The sequence below is a fragment of the Scardinius erythrophthalmus genome, assembly GCF_964197995.2.
Source record: "Scardinius erythrophthalmus genome assembly, chromosome: 10".
NCBI classification, from domain to species: Eukaryota; Metazoa; Chordata; class Actinopteri; order Cypriniformes; family Leuciscidae; genus Scardinius; species Scardinius erythrophthalmus.
Window position 1 is genome coordinate 12,928,012 of NC_138230.1, and position 16,509 is coordinate 12,944,520.

The 16,509-nt window shown below is 36.1% G+C and overlaps 1 protein-coding gene across 5 annotated transcripts; it reads right to left on the reverse strand.

Moving 5' to 3' along the window:
• Positions 1 to 26: 26 nt before the first annotated feature.
• On the reverse strand, positions 27 to 12,705 carry daxx (death-domain associated protein). 5 transcript variants are annotated; one of them, XM_081376119.1, is made up of 12 exons: positions 12,604 to 12,705; positions 11,831 to 11,899; positions 11,372 to 11,611; positions 10,786 to 11,154; positions 9,874 to 10,005; positions 9,451 to 9,567; positions 7,575 to 7,806; positions 7,219 to 7,388; positions 5,851 to 6,031; positions 5,237 to 5,741; positions 3,769 to 3,898; positions 27 to 1,233 (listed from the first exon to the last, which is right to left on the reverse strand). In XM_081376119.1, exons 2-12 carry the CDS (start codon positions 11,843 to 11,845, stop codon positions 1,174 to 1,176), a joined length of 2,151 nt encoding a protein of 716 aa, XP_081232245.1. In that variant the 5' UTR covers positions 11,846 to 11,899; positions 12,604 to 12,705; the 3' UTR covers positions 27 to 1,173. The 5 variants fall into 5 exon arrangements, with proteins under 5 accessions (XP_081232245.1, XP_081232247.1, XP_081232246.1 ...); XM_081376121.1 differs by having other exon boundaries at positions 11,372 to 11,665; XM_081376120.1 differs by having other exon boundaries at positions 12,391 to 12,610.
• Positions 12,706 to 16,509: the final 3,804 nt, after the last annotated feature.

Genomic DNA, 16,509 nt, shown 5'->3' on the forward strand with positions numbered 1-16,509 from the left:
CTCAAAAAAATTTATTCTGCCATGTTCTGTCATATATAGAATACACAAATTTTTACTTTTATTGGAAAAATCTACAAATTATCTTCTTTTGTGTTCTGCAGAATAAACAATGCCATACAGGTTTAGAACAACATGACAAAAATGACATTTTTGGGTGAAATATACCTTTAAGTACAGAATAAAAAACAAGTATCGTTATAAAAAAGGCATTGTTTAATATGCCTTACTCCACCAGTGTGGAATAAATTACCATGATATGAACAAACTCTGTCATTAATATAAAAAGTAGAACTTTCTACAACAGATTTAATATGTTCTCTTGATGTACCTTGTCTTTTCTCATGCCAGTTCAATTCTCAATTAGTTAAGCAGCGCAATTAAAAACAATTTTTAATATGATAATACTGATCAATTTAATAGATCAATCATCAGCAGTTTACAGAAATCGCTTCAATATCAAACGTCAAGTGTAGGAAGACACTTAACTTTTGTGCTTTGTCACCTGAGGCCCTTAAAGGGATAGTTCACCCAAAAAGAAAAATTCGCTCAACATTTTCTCACTCAAGTCATTCCAAATCTAAATAGTTTTATTCTGTATTCCACAGAAGAAGCAAAAAAACATAAGGGGAAGTTATTAATGTCTGAATTTTTATTTTTTTGGGTAAACTATTCATTTAAGACATCTGAAAACAAACATTCCTATGCTTGTGAGAATTATTTCTACAGCTCCTTAAAAAATCCACAGTGCACTGTACAAAGTAATCAACATGTAAGTCAAACACTACACAAAATGAGAGCATTTATTGACTTGAGGAGGGAAAGCGCACTTCCCCTAATGACTCTTGGCACAAATGAGGATTGCATCTAAACCCTCAAACTAAAACCATAAATACAATACAAGATAAACCCTCGGAGTAAGAATGTTTAGAGGCAAGACCCATTTACGTTTTACCAAAATACCTCTAAAAAGCCAGAATGAATAACGGCATGCCATTTTCCCTTGTATAAAAAGTAAACAGTGGCATCGCGGAAAAGGGGCGGTGATTCAAAAGCTGATTGAACCAGTCCAAAGTAAAATAAAACATTTTTGTTTTAAGTTCACATTAGCAGGCACTATTGGAGCAGGAAGCTGTCTGAGATGCCAGTTCGGTACCCTGTGACGGACGGCAGAGTTCACTCTGAATCCGAGAGAACGATCACTTCCTCCGGGTCGCACTGAGTCGCCACGTTCACCTGTCAACACATCAACCACAGGAGTTAGTTCTGTGTGTAATGGGCCCCTGTGATGCTGTGTTGTTATTAACTAAAACTAATAAAAAACAAAAATCTTTCAGGTATAATTTTAGTAAATATTTCAGTTAGCTGCCAAAGCAAAATTTGTAATTTTTCGTTTGGTTTAAAGGGTTAGTTCACCCAAAAATGAAAATTCTGTCAGTAATTACTCACCCTCATGTTGTTCCAACCGCGTAAGACCTTCGTTCATCTTCAGAACACAAATTAAGATATTTTTGATGAAATCTGAGCCATGTCTCCCTCCTCCATAGGCTGCTATGTGACCGAAACTTGCTGGCCCAGAAAAGTTATTAAAGAGATCGTTAATATAGTCCAAGTGACTACAGTGACTCAATCTTAAGTATATCAAGCGACGAGAATACTTTTTGTGCGCAAAAACAAACAAAAATAACGACTTTATTCCACTTTTCATTTCCTTCTCTCTGGACCTCGTAGTGTTTTTGCGCTGCGCGTCTGTGTTGCACGTCATCACGCATCACACACATGATCGGCGTCGGCCAATAGTGAGCCTATGTGGTGACGTGTAACACAGACGTGCTGCGCAAAAACACTACGCGAACCAACTAGAGGTCCAGAGAGAAGGAAATAAATAGTGGAATAAAGTCGTTATTTTTGTTTGTTTTTGCGCACAAAAGTATTCTCGTCGCTTGATATACTTAAGATTGAGCCACTGGAGTTACTTGGACTATATTAACGATCTCTTTAATAACTTTTCTGGGCCAGCAAGTTTCGGTCACATAGCAGCCTATGGAGGAGTGAGACATGGCTCAGATTTCATCAAAAATATCTTAATTTGTGTTCCGAAGATGAACGAAGGTCTTACGCGGTTGGAACAACATGAGGGTGAGTAATTACTGACAGAATTTTCATTTTTGGGTGAACTAACCCTTTAAGTTGAAGTACTTATTACTAAAATAAATATAAAAATGACATTTAAAAATAAACTAATAAAACCAACAAATATAAAAAATAAAAAAATCATCCAAAATATAAAAAAATACTATAATATAATACTAAAATATCTTGCTCTCTCATTGGCTGCCGATGTAGTTTTTAGTCAATACACATTCACACAGCAGGGTTTTGAATCGTCGACAGATTTAGCATTAAGCCTGGTTCACACGGGACGATTTTAAAATTGTCGGCTGATTTTCCAAACCTGAGAGACCCCACACACGGCGATAAAAAAATCACGGGTCTAACAGTTTTGGTCGTACAGTGTGTGGTGCGCAGCCACACAGCAAAATCAACACATCACACACGAACCGATTTGACTCCCGAGCATTCCCAGGTCAGACGGGAAATCTCGCAAAATCCCTCGAGATCAAACGTGACTTCAGAGTAAACAATCATAGCGGACGAAGAGGATGCAGTGGCGATAGTTTGTAGTTTGTTTTTAACCGAAAAAAAAACGTTATTAAAAGAATGTTTTGATTTAGTTTCTCGGTGCTTCCTCGTCACCTCGCTTTCTGATTGGTTACACGCCACAGTCCACAGGCTGCGTGCTCGTTTGTCCCCGGGGGACACCACACACGAGGAGAAATCGGGCCAAAAAAATCCAACGTGTTGAATATCCCCGATTTGAGATCGGAGCGGTCCCGACGTCCTTCCGAGCAGACAAGAGCAGTCTTAACACACCACACACGGCAGGAATATCTGATCAGATTATTTTACGATAATCGGAGCATCCTTAAGATTGTCGGAAGGGGTGAATCAGGGCTAAAATCGGCCTAATTATCCTGCCGTGTGAACCAGGCTGTGTAGACTCGTCGGCGATCCTCTCAGATCGCGTCTTTGATCATTCACAATGTGTGATTGTCACTCATGTGAACGAGCACCAATTTGCCTATGATTTCGGGCATTTGTCGGTGATCTCACAAAACCTGTCGGCGAGCGAAAATCGGGCCTAAAATCGTTCAGTGTGAACTCGGCATAATACGAATTTGCATAACGTCATCGTTTTCAGAGATTTGCGTTTTTGTTGTTTACACGGGGACCGTTTTTTAAAACTTGCACTTTGAAACGCGTTTTCAAAAGTTTGCGTTTTCAGGCACTGAAAATGCTGTTGTTGTGTAAACGAATGGCCAAAACGCATAAAAAGTTCTATGTTTCTGGTTAAAAACGGTGTCGTGTAAACAGCCCCTCAGACCAGTCATTTGACTCCACTCGGTGGCCATCTTTGAAACTCCTCTCGGGCATGCAAGTGCAGCACCAATCTTTTTGAATGGGGAAACATCAGATTCTCCAAAACAATGCGAGTGACGCATCTTGTGTAATTCTATAGTCTTTAGTTTGAGGACAGTGTCCCTCCAGGAGCAGGATTGGACACCCCTAGTCATGCTAAAACATTTCTGAGCTGTTAAAACCAGCCTTTTTGCTGCTGGAATAGTGTAATAACATGCAAATGCAATTCAACAGATTCAAATGGATTTACTGACGTTTTTCAATGCAAGCTAAAACCAAACACACAGTCACCTTATTTCTCTTCGGCGGAGGTGTGGCTCTTGAGCTCCTGACCATGCCCTTTGTCGGAGTCCTTGTCCTCTTCCTGGTTGAGTCTTCCTGCTCAGAGCAGCAGATCACTCCCATATCCAGAGGAATATCACTGAGGGAAACATGAGAAAAACAGCACTGCATAAACAAGTAATAATTCACCTAAAACTGCCATGTTGTTCCAAACCAGGATGGCATGGCAATGCCAAAAACACGAACAAGTCATTCTTTTGAATCAGTTCTTTTTAGTGAAATCACATGATCTGCTTTGCAAAAACAGTCTGAATGATTTGGTTTCTTAAGTACAACTCACTCACACAATGATCCAGTTCAATGGCTTGCTGAATGTGACTGACTGAAATATTAGTCTGTTTCTCACTGAAAACTATTGAATGGTTTCAAATGACTCTGAATATAATGTATTTATAATGAGTTGTGTGGGACTCAATGACATTTATGGTGCTTTTGATTTAATTTTTTTAATTGTATGGAGAAAAAAAATGTCCAACAGTCTTCAGAAATTCTCCTACTGTGTTTCTCAAAATATTCTGTTCGAAAATAATAATCATATTTTATATACAAAATGTAGATAAATATTGCAGTTTATTACTAATATTGTTATATTGGTGCCTGTAAATAAAAACAATAACATTTTTAGGAAAAACCCATGGCAAACCTGTCTTGTTTTTTTTGTTTTTGTTTTTTTGTACTTGGCAACATAGGCCAGGTTTGGTAAAAAATAGAATCTTCTGATAAAAAAATAAATAAAAAACCATTGCAAATAAATAAATATTAATGATGATAAATATTAATGCTAAAAAACATTTTCATTTACATTAAGTTTAATAATTAAAAATGGGACATTTTCAAGGTCTTGATTTTGTTTTCATGCTTCAATGTTCAAAAAAAGCATTATTTTCCCCATATATTACCTTGTTGCAGCACCTCTCTTCCCAGTCTGTCAGTAACGCTCAGTTTAGTTCCTGTCTCTATGAAGCCCCTCCTTCTGAAAAGCGCCATGTGCTCTGATTGGTCGGCTGGACCAGTGTGTTGTGATTGGTCAACCACTCTGAGTGTGTTTTGGAAATGTCACACCCTTTACCAAAACTGCGAGTTTCAACACACTACTAACGCAACTCAACAAAGCCTCGCCCATTTTTGCCCTATACCTTGGGCGGGAATTATTTAAACGAGGAACATTGTGACATTTGTTCCTGGAAGAGAACTCATGACTACAATCGAGGCGTTTCAGGGAGTTCAGAAACAGCGTCCACTGATACAGAGAATAACTCCTTTTGGAGTGACTGTGCTTTGTAACTTTGCAGACCATTTTCATGCTCAAACAGCAACATTACACACTAAAGAAAGAAGCATAAAAGAACCCCTTTAATAGTAAGTGATTAAACAAACAAATTGTCATTGTAAGTTTGTACATTTCCTTCAGTTTTACCTGTCCCGTGTGCATTTCCCATTGTAGGCGGCAGTTTGTTTTTCAGTCGAGGTGCGTTTTCTTTTCCTGTAGTTGCCCGTCTCGTCGATCAGTAAAGGGCTTGTTGGAGGTAGTGGACTGCAGTTGGCTGATCTCATGGGAGCTGGCGATGAGCCCCGATTAGTGGAGACAGTCTCAGTGCAGATACTGGTGCTTGTAGAAACAGGTTTACTGTGATTAGTGGAAACAGGTTCTGCATTGACGGTAGGCAAAGAGTCCATTGTCTCTGTCTGACTGATGTCCTCTGTGGAGAGAGGGCTTGGTTTATCAAGTGTGCCGTTGGTGTGTGTTTCCACAGCTCCTGCCTCATGTGTGCTGCTGGCTGGAGACTGCTGGTCCTCGTCGCCCGGATCTTCCTCTGTATCCTGTACGGATGATTTGATTGACAGAGGAGAGTTCTCATTGATTGGCTGTTCATTGTCACTGTTGTTCAACTGCTCTTCTTCTATGTCCTCTTCGTCATCATCTGAAACACGTCAGCAAAGGAGAAATCAGTTTTCTCACCATGAACTGGACACACTGAATATAAGCAATGGTTTTAGATGTCTGAGACTTAAGATTTATTCACTTCATACCTGGACCAACTAGTTCTTGACTGGCTTGGATCTCCTCTTCAATATCAGGATCAGAGGAATCGTCCGTTTCTTCATCTTCTTCCTCCTCTTCTTCCTCTTTTACTTCCTGTTCTTCTTTTTCTTCCGTTTCCTCTTTTTCTTTTTCTTTTTCTTTGCTGTCACCCTGTTGCCCATTTAGTGCCTGCAAACGTGAAGTAAGGAAAAACAGATTTAAAATGTTTTGGCCGAAAGAGAGAAACGGCTGTTACTTTCAATCAAATTGTGGTTATTTTATTTTATTTTATTGGCTTGTTTTTTTATTTTAAATCAGTATCATTAAAAGTATTACATTTAATTAAAAAGTCTAATATTAATACAATTATACAAGAAAAAGCTCATTTAAAACAATAAATAAATCATTTTTAAAAAGCATTTTCGGTTCAGGTTTTTGGCCTAAGGCTAAGTGCATCCAGAATCAACAACACAGCAAAATTTGCATCAAGAAACAAGTTAATTAAACAATATTATTATTATTATTATTATATATATAATATTATTATTATATTAATATATTTATTTAATATGTTAATTAAAATAGAATATTTTAACTTTTTCAAATTATATTAACTTTATATTGCTCATAATATGTAGATACATATTGCTGTTTATTACTTATATTGTTATATCGTTAAATATGAATACAAATAATTAATTATTTATTAAAAACCCATGGTAAACCTGTCTTGATAGAAAAATTACTATTTTACTTATTGCTTTAAACATTTTCATTGTACTTGGCAATTTAGGTCAAGTTTGGTAAAAAGACAAATGAAAAGATTTTTATGATGAAATAACTTGAAGCAAAAAAAGGTAAATAGATTTATATCAATCTTAATAAAAATATTAATGGTGAAATATTACTAATATTTCTGATATACTAAAATTACAAAATTTAGTAAATTAATGGTTTTAATTACATTTAAAATCATTATTTAACATATTTTTTAAAAATTATTGAATTAATTTTAATGAATATTTTTCACTTTTTATAAATAATTAAATATCTTCTAAAAAGTGAAAAAGATTAATTAAAATTAATTCAATTATTTTTTAATTAATAAATTAATTTACTTTTTAGAAGTTATTTAATTAATATCTTATTTATAAAATTAAACAATATCTTTGCATCAAGAAAGAATTTAACTATTATTTATAACATTTTTATATTTTTAAATATTTAAAATCATATTTAATTTATTACAATGCATTTCATTACATTTTAAGCATAACATTTCAGTGTGGTTTTATAACTGAATCAGTAATATTCTTCTAGTTCTCTGTAGATTTTAAAACAAAATGAACAATAAGAATGTACTTTTGTTCTTTTACCTCTTTTTTCAGTCTCTCTCGCTCTTGTCTTTTCCTCATTTCCTCGACCTCCATGTCTTCCTGTTTATTAGCGTATTTGTTGATCACCTCCTCCAGGCTGCTGATGGCCGTGTCTCTATTGGAGCGTAGTCTGCGATGTAGTGTTGGGTCAACGAGTGCAGGATCTAACGCTGGAAAAACACAGAACAAATTTTTTTTTTTTAACTTACAATCTGTAAATATTACTGGGGTCCATCTGTTATCACATCAATCCAGAAATGTACATAAAACACTGATGAGTTTGAAGCATCAAGGAAGCAGGGCATCAGACTTATACAATATGACTTCCTTATCTTCTAGTAATTAAATTGAATTACTAGGTTTGTATGAATCCGTAAGGTGGGAGCCAAAGTTGTAGACCATGTCGAGGTGTCGTCTCTCCTGCAGTTTGTTGCCCGTCTCTCGGAAGGCTTCTTGGGCGATCTGGGTCATGTGTTTGCGGGCGAGCTGGAGACTGTAGCGTTCGTTGGCGCGCTGCACCACCTTCAGGATATCTGTGTAGTCTGGTGGATTGTGAAAAGCTTCTGAACTGTTAATGTAGCGTTCGATCTACAAACCAAAGAGAAAAGAAGACAGTAATATATGAAAACAAAGGAAAAATATAGATAAATATTCATTCTTTATGAATATATCCCCTGGGATTTTATTCCAGTGCATGAGCAATTTTTACCTTTTCTGAGGGTGTTTTTAATCTAGCCATATAAAACCACACTTCGAGATAAAAAAAGAAATCTCGATCTGAATAAATTTAGGAAAATATTACAATAAAAAGATACTTTTATAAATGTAATGTACTAATAAAATTTTAATTAATAGACATTTTTGTCACTTTCTTTGGCATTTTTGCCTGTCAGTTCACCTTTTAGGCCACGTTCACCCAGCAACAGAATGCAGTTGTCAAGTCCTGTATTTGAGTCTTTAATACAGTTACGGTCACACACAATATGGTTATTTACAGGAGTGACAACCGCATTCTAGTACCGAACTCACACCTGTACATTTTCAGGATTCTCGGAAAACCCGCGCTGTGAGAACGGACCTGGAAAACTAGTTGTCTGTCCCGTCATACAGTGTGAGAGACCCAACAACTGTGTGATGCATGTTTTCACATGTGGTTTTGGTAACATACAGTGACGGAAATATGAACTGTGTCATCTGAAGGTTTTAAATACAGTCACTATTCTCCATCCTGAGTGGCTTCCGTCAGTTTTGTGTTCTAAGCGCGAGTGTAGAGATACAGATATACAGTAAAAGCTGCTGTCGGTTAATGAAGATTTTACGGATGAACTATTACTTTGGTCACTGTTGTGGTTTCTGGTTAGAAAATACAGGCTTGACTCTTGTTGCACGTTCACAAACAGTATTCAAGGCACTACTGTAAGTTTCTGTGTGAACAGGACATTTCAACACTCACACCTGTAAGTAAATGCAGTTGTCAATCGCAAAAACGAACAGTGTTAACGTAGACTTAGTGCTTAATACTGTTCTGTACACACACGGTTCAGTAATTTACAGGAGTGACAAGCGCATTCTATAACCGAATTAACTACGCAGTGTGTACAGAACCGAACTGAACAACTACTTATATGACGTATATGACGTAGTTTAACGTGCATCAGAAATGTTTCTCTCTTCTGTATGTGCGGTGCAGGAAATCACAGGGAAAGCGGAGCGAACCTCGACTCAATCGTGTTGCCAGACTTTGCAAGAAAAACAACGAACAAGAATAAGCTCACAATAAACCAAAGTAAATCCAAATGCTTTAATGCTGAAAACAAGACCAAAATATTGCGACCCGCACGTGTTCACTTTAGTAACTCCGTAAACTCGATAGCTTTATGAGCCAAGCTTAAACAAGCACACAAGTGCACATGGCGCTCTAAGAAGCCTTTCCAAGCAAAACACGACACCACTGTCGACTGTGCTTTAGTTAGAGTTAGAGTCTTTTGTCACTGTAATATTTCTTTGGTCAGAACAGGGGATACCAAACACGCGAGACGACAGAACATTGCTATGGTTACCACCACAGTGTCAATCATCACAGTTTTGGGAGCGACTCATATACATACATGGAACGATACTTTAGGGGACTCACTCCCATTTTAGATACAGTTTTTACTTTAACCTTTCAGTGTGTATGTGGCCTTTGAGAACCGATCTTGAGGGACGTGACTTAACAAGCAAAAGAAGAACCTTTTTGTTGATTTCTGGGTAGCGTGTCCCACTGTAGGCAATCTTCTGCTCGATAACTCGACCCGTCAGCGTGTTGCAGCCCTTCAGCTCGCACAGTTTTTCATAGATCTTCATCATCTGAGACCACAGAAAGAGCATTAAAGATAATGATTAGAACAAGACCATATTAAACCCAATAAAATCTCATTATTTCAATGTAGTTTCACTGCATTAAAACATATCATGAGGAATCAAATTGTCCTTGATCTTTTGATATAATAGTTTGATTTACTATGAAAACATACGGTAATTTCCACAACTCAAAACTTCCTGCCCATTCCAATAGGACCATTTATTGAAAAACAAGCTACAACTTTCACAATGGATTTATTTGAGCTAAATCAGCGAGACAAATAATTATAAAACAAGAAGAAACAGACTCACCTTGCGTTTGAGCTTGTGCTCCTGAATATAACTGGAGTCCTCCTTCTCCAGATCGTCCACAGTCAACTCCCTCTCCTGAAGCCGTCGGATCTCCTCATTATACACCTTCAACAGGTTTTCCAGGTACGCTATCTGAAACAGAACATGAGAGGCGCACAGATTAGGCTACATGTACTAAATCCCTCAAATCATTTCAATGTGCACAAGTATAGAAAACTAAAGCTGTGTTTCCAGAAGTAAATCCCATTCATTTTTTATTATTTGTTATTTTTTAGCAATAACAAATAAACTGTTCAACAGGCCTAACATGAACAGACATTTTTAAAATATTGATATATGATACTAAAGCCTACTTATGTATTTGCATAAATAGAATATTTTTTATATTGTATTGTCATTTTTGATTTAGTTACATGCTTCATTAGATGAATAGTACATTCCCTAATAAAATCAAATAAAATAAAATACTGTGTTGTACATTTGTTCTTTACTCTTTTCAAATACTTTTTTGCTTTATATCTAAGTTTGAATGATTGGTTTGTTTCATGACTTATTCTGCTTTCTATTTACCTTTTTTCTACTTTGTAAAGTGTGTTAAAAGATACAAGTCAGACATCGTAATTCATGCAATAAAACACTTTTACGTTCAGAAGTTGATGTTTTCACAAAGGAATATCACACATCTCACTGTAACTGGAACACAGCGTGCAAACTCTTCACTGAATACTTTTTTTAAATGGAGAAAATTAAAATTCCCTAAGGAGAAAATTAATGGAAAAATTATTCCAGAACCAAGGCCAGCTGAAAAACCAACAGTGTCCACCGTATATAATATCCAAGACCACTGTCATATCGACCTTCACAACATATAAAATTAGTGTATCTGTGAGTTATGATGGATCACTACAGTACCTGTCTCCTTGAAGCCCTTTTGGTTGTCTTCGATTCCTCATTCTCCTCTTGCTTTTCCTCTTCTCCTTGAACCTGCACCTGCTCCTTTACATTTGTCCCGTTGCTCTTCTCCTCGGGTTTCGCCTGAGAAGGGAGAGACTGTATGGAGCTCCGCTTCCGAGCCGTGTGCTGTTTAAGAACGGTGCAGAGTTCGTTAATGTAGACGAAGGTTTTCCCCGTGTTGGCCTGGGCCCGTGTGAGGCAGCGGCCCAGAGTGTTTCGAAACTCCACCGACGACAGGAAGGTCGGCAGGGCCTTAGAGTGCCTGGTCTGCAGGTAAGTCACGACTTCCGGATGATCTTGCGAGTGTTTGGAGCAATGTTCCACAAACTGGACCATGGGACCATTCGGTTGGATTAGAAGTGGGACAGGAAAGGAATGATTTCAATAGGATTACAGGACGAACCCCCCCAGAATGTAATGTACATATTAAAGTTTCTAAACTGGTGTCTGGTTAGACATTTTTGCAATATGTAGTTAGTGTAATATGCTCATTTTCTGCATGAAATATGTATTAACTCTTGGTAAATATTCATAAAAAACATACCTCTGCAAACAGTTTTTCGTTCTCCACTTGCAGGACATGAACCTCCTTCTTTGCAGATGCAAACGGAGACTGTGTGATGTGTGTTGGACGCGGCAGCTGATTCTTCATAGGCGTTTTCGACTGGCAGGTCGTCGCATACGAACAGGATGCAGATGTGGAAGCTTCTTCATCGTCATCATCCAGGATCACAATGCTGTCCATCACTGCTCCGGCCATCCGGAAGGGAGGAGAACGAATTTGCTGGGGAGTAACGAATGTGGAGGTGTCAAGCCTGCATTTCAACTACACCAATACCTGGAAACACACCAGTTACTCTTTAAGATTTCACTCTGTGCGCAAGTGTCTCAGTAAACAGTTACATTTAACACTCTCTCTGTAACTGTACCATGAATGTCCAAAGTGCTTTCATATTTAGCATATAGTACTTCAAATTTACTTGTTTAGATTTTCTATACTTACTTGAGCACTGAGCATTGAACTGGCCAAGAGCGTCAAAGTCCAAACTGAGATCCCAAAATCTGTATGTTCCTGTAGAACAACATTTTCATCAGTGCAATATTTCTACATGTATGAGACAATTGTGTGTAATTAAATGTAATATCATGGCCAAATAATTTAAATATTCTCAAAGACCTGGAGAAGCCATAAACAAATAGCAAAATGCTCTTTAAAATTGTTTTGGATAGGATGTAATTATGCAGGACATGACAACAATGCAATGACTGACACTGTCAATCGACTTGATTTACCTTACATACATTTTACCATTTTTCCATCAAAGTCATATTAAAAACTACAATTTATAGTCACCACTGTAAAAAAAAGAAACGAAACTACATTCGATAATGATAAGAGCAGTAACTATGGTATTTTGGCGGTAACCATGCCTACCATGGTACATTTTTGTAATGGACTTGAAGGGTTTAATTCCCTAGGAACCATATTTAGTCAGTGAGATCTGGACACTGTAATAATTTTATATTATGTGGATATAAATAAAATAATTTAGGTTAGATTGCCTGCTGGTCTGGAGACTGTAAGTTAGCTCTTTAATTCGGTCATTCAGTACAGCTCACTTCCGTTTATTTGTTAAAAGCCTTCAAACATCGATCATAAAGAGTAACTTCCCAACATTTCAAGTTCCTCACAATCTTCACAAACGCATCATAAAATACTTTCCATAAAAGCTCGTTATTAATCAATCAATAAGAGGACAATTAGAAACAACTTACGCGCTCGGATCCTGAAACTCAGCGCTGGGTGTATGTACAGCTCAACAAGAGACGCGCTGGTTCGCTGACGGCCAGTAATCTCAGTGCTGATTGGCTGAGCGCGTCGTGTTTCTTCGGCGATTTGTTTTCAACGTTGTTCAATTTGATGCTTATCAGCGCCGCTCAGGGAGCAGGAGATCATAACATAAACTCAGTGTATATTTCTTCAATTTTTAGTAATATGGTGTTGCGTCACACAAAATTGTATTGACCAGAGGCGTAGTCAGATGAGCATCTTGTGTTTTGTTTCTCCAAAAACGGAACTGAGACAGGTGCACACTATTTAATTTTATTATATATATTTAGTTATATTGATTCTTTTTGGGGTATTGCTTTTCTTTTGAGGTGTGACTTTTTTGGTCATCAAAACCAAAGTGTAAATTGTCATCTTTTCATAGTCAGGTATTATTATATTGGAAACCGATCCAAACACATTTTTTACCCACATAGTTGTTCTTTAATTAATGTATATCCTTAATTAATAGGAAATCTGTTCTTTCAGGACTGGATGGATAAAGGTGCCTGGTCCATTGTACACATTATGGATGGGGAAGGAAATTTCCTTAGTTATGACGATTTTTGTTAGAAAATACAATATTATTTGTACTCGGAAATGATATGTGTCTTTGAACATGAGAAGACCTCATTCCTGGTATCATTCCTGACCTTTGTTCCTGATGGTTTGTTTCAGCTGGTAAAATGTGCATTGTTATTCACCTGTGTTTCCAAGAGTAATTTAAACATTTCTGGTCTTAATTTTACAAAGGAGAGCTGTAAGATTAAAGTTTTACGAACATTAATAAATACAAAGAATTTCCCTTCTGAAGTTAGTAAGAGATATCCTGTTTTTGATTTTCTTAAAGAAAAAAGTGGCTCAAATTAGAACAGGATTTCTCACTTTCCCACTTATCAAAGGTAAAAGAGGTTCAGTTTAAAATGATTAATGATATTTATCCCTGTAATGAGTTCTTCAGACACATATTTCATTTGGGTTGTAATGAGTGCACCTTTTGTGAAGCAAACATAGAGTTGTGGGAACATTAATTTTTTTCAAGCAAAATTCTGGGATGACCTATACGTTTGGTTAAGTCTGAAATATGTAATACCTGACTTTGATTTTAAAACTATAGCCTAAAATATTTGTATTTTTCTTTGAATTCTGGTGGTGAATTTTTGGTTAACAATATTGTGCTGTTGGCCAGTTGAATAATGCAGATTCTTTAAGAACCCTCCCATGTTCTTACATTTCCATTAAGATCTAATTAACTTTTTCAAATCCTTAAAACTCACGCGTAACAAAAATGTAATCTTTTGAAGGTATTTTTGTATGATAACCCCTTTGTGTAATATTTTATCCATGTATTTAATTTATTTTTATTTTTTAATGTTTCTTTAGTTTTATGTTGTTTATTTATTCTTTGTTTGCTTCTATTTGGACTTCTTGGAATTGTATTAAGCTTTGTTATTTTGACGTTTGTTTGGTATATCAAGCAATAAAAAAAATAATTAATTCACAAATTAAACTAAATCTGTAGCCTTATAGCCTTTTGAGAGTCAAGAGCAAGAAAACAGGCAGGAAGGATCCCTATATTATTTTCCAAACACTGGCCTTTTTGAACCATCTAGTTGATATCTCACTTCAGTGACCAGCTAATGGTGTCACAAATTCTGCCTAATGATGACTAATTGAAATCCTCTTGCGTGATGGAAAAATCTATTACTGGTCTTCATACTCAGATAACTTTACAATGTAAGAAAAATAGAAATATTAAATTAAAAACAAAAACAAACTTTCCATTTTGCTTTTTTATTTAACATATTTGTATATCCCCAACTATTTATTTTTGTTTTTTTATATTTATTTTCGCAAATGTATTATTATATATATTTATTCATGCACAAATAGATTAATTAATTTATTATATATTTTCACATTTGTTTAATTATTATTTTTGCCAAATTCGTCCTTCATATTTACAATAGTTCTATAATGTCTAATGACTTTTTTATTTAGTTTTCACATTCATCAATCCAATGAGGTGTCAAAAGTATTCACATTCATTACTCAGGTCGAAGTATAGATAGGGTTTAAAAAGACTTCTGTAGAAGTTGAAGTATCAACTCAAGCTTTTTACTCAAGTAAAAGTATAAAAGTACTTGTTTCAAAACTACTTAAAGTATAAAAGTAACAACCAAATGTGACTACTACAACCTCTCACAAGTTAGAAAGAAAACACAACGCCAATCAGTTTAGCGATGTGTATTCAGGAGGCGGGACTCAGATCTAAACCGTTTGTGTAATTGGCCAAATTTTTATTTTTTTTTAACGACGACAAGCCGGAATGAAAACAAGCCGAAATTAAATAGGAGTAACGAGGCTATTTTTAAAATGTAAGGAGTAGAAAGTACAGATAATTGCGTGAAAATGTAAGGAGTAGAAGTAAAAAGTCGTCTGAAAAATAATTACTCCAGTAAAGTATAGGCCTAGATACCCCAAATTTCTACTTAAGGTAACGAAGTATTTGTACTTCGTTACTTGACACCTCTGATCCAATCTAAGAAAACCTCATAATGACTGATGATGTTCCACTTGTCCTAAAAATCTATTGGCTGCCATTTTAAAGCCTTGACGTGAGAAAACATTTCAGGCTCAATTCTGAAGAAGAATTTTTCAGTCAAAGTCTAACATGCAGACTGTAGTTCTTCTGTGTCTCGGAGCTCGTCTCACCTGTGCATGTGAGAAGATCAAGATGTGAATACTATGTACTATAAATTAACTGTATGATTTGATATTTCAAAATATGCTCACACAGACAAAAAAAAAAAAAAAAAAAAAAACATATATAGCTGCAGAGTCCACATCAACTTTCTTCTGCTATGGAAAGAAAGTAAGTTCTTTTTGTTTTGGACCTTCTTACTTTCATTATACAAAACATTTTTTAAATATTTAAATAATTCTAAATGTATTAAATTAATAAACTCTAAATATATTTGAAGATTTTTTTTGTCCACAGAAACACACTCTCTGAAATACTTCTACACTGCTGTGTGTGGAGACATTGATTTCCCAGAGTTCACTGTTGTTGGTCTGGTCTATGAAGGGCAGTTTATGTACTTTTCCAACAACACAATGAAAGTAGTGTGAGTGAATGAGACAGAAAGGAGAAGCAGAACACTGGGACACATAAACACAACTTGCCGCTGGAACTCATCTGGCATTCAGACACAGCATCCAAGTGCAAAAGAACGGTTGTATTCAACAGATTTCAATTAGAACTCAACAGATATCTTCATCATGAACACACTTACACACAACATACTGTACCAGGATACAGTACATTTACTTCTTCATGTGCACTCATTATTTTTAATCAAAATACCCCTCAAAATACTCTTCTCTTCTCTGATGATGTGTTTACTGGCATGAGGGCGGGACAACCTGTCCCTCACATGAGATCGACCAATAGCCAACCACAACCATTCCACCTCTTCCCTGATGGACAGAATCAAGTCCCATCCTACATTTTTTCTTGTTTGAGAAGCTGTTTCACTAGGGAACAATAATAGGGAAAAGACTATCGCAACTTATGTTTCATGCTGATTATATATTAAGTATCTGACATAAAAAAAAGAAATCTCACTAAAATCTGACATTAATGGAACATAATTGCTGTTTCTTAAACTCAAAACACAAAAAATTATATTTCAGGTTGGTCTAGCCAAATGCGCAAGTGCAGTGTAGAGCAAAGGTTGAGCATAAAGACCAGGCAGTGACTTTGCAACCTCAATAGGTTAATAGGTTAAGCTGTACTATAATTCAGTCACCAAACTATGCGTACAGAAAATATTTATGATCACATTTGAATT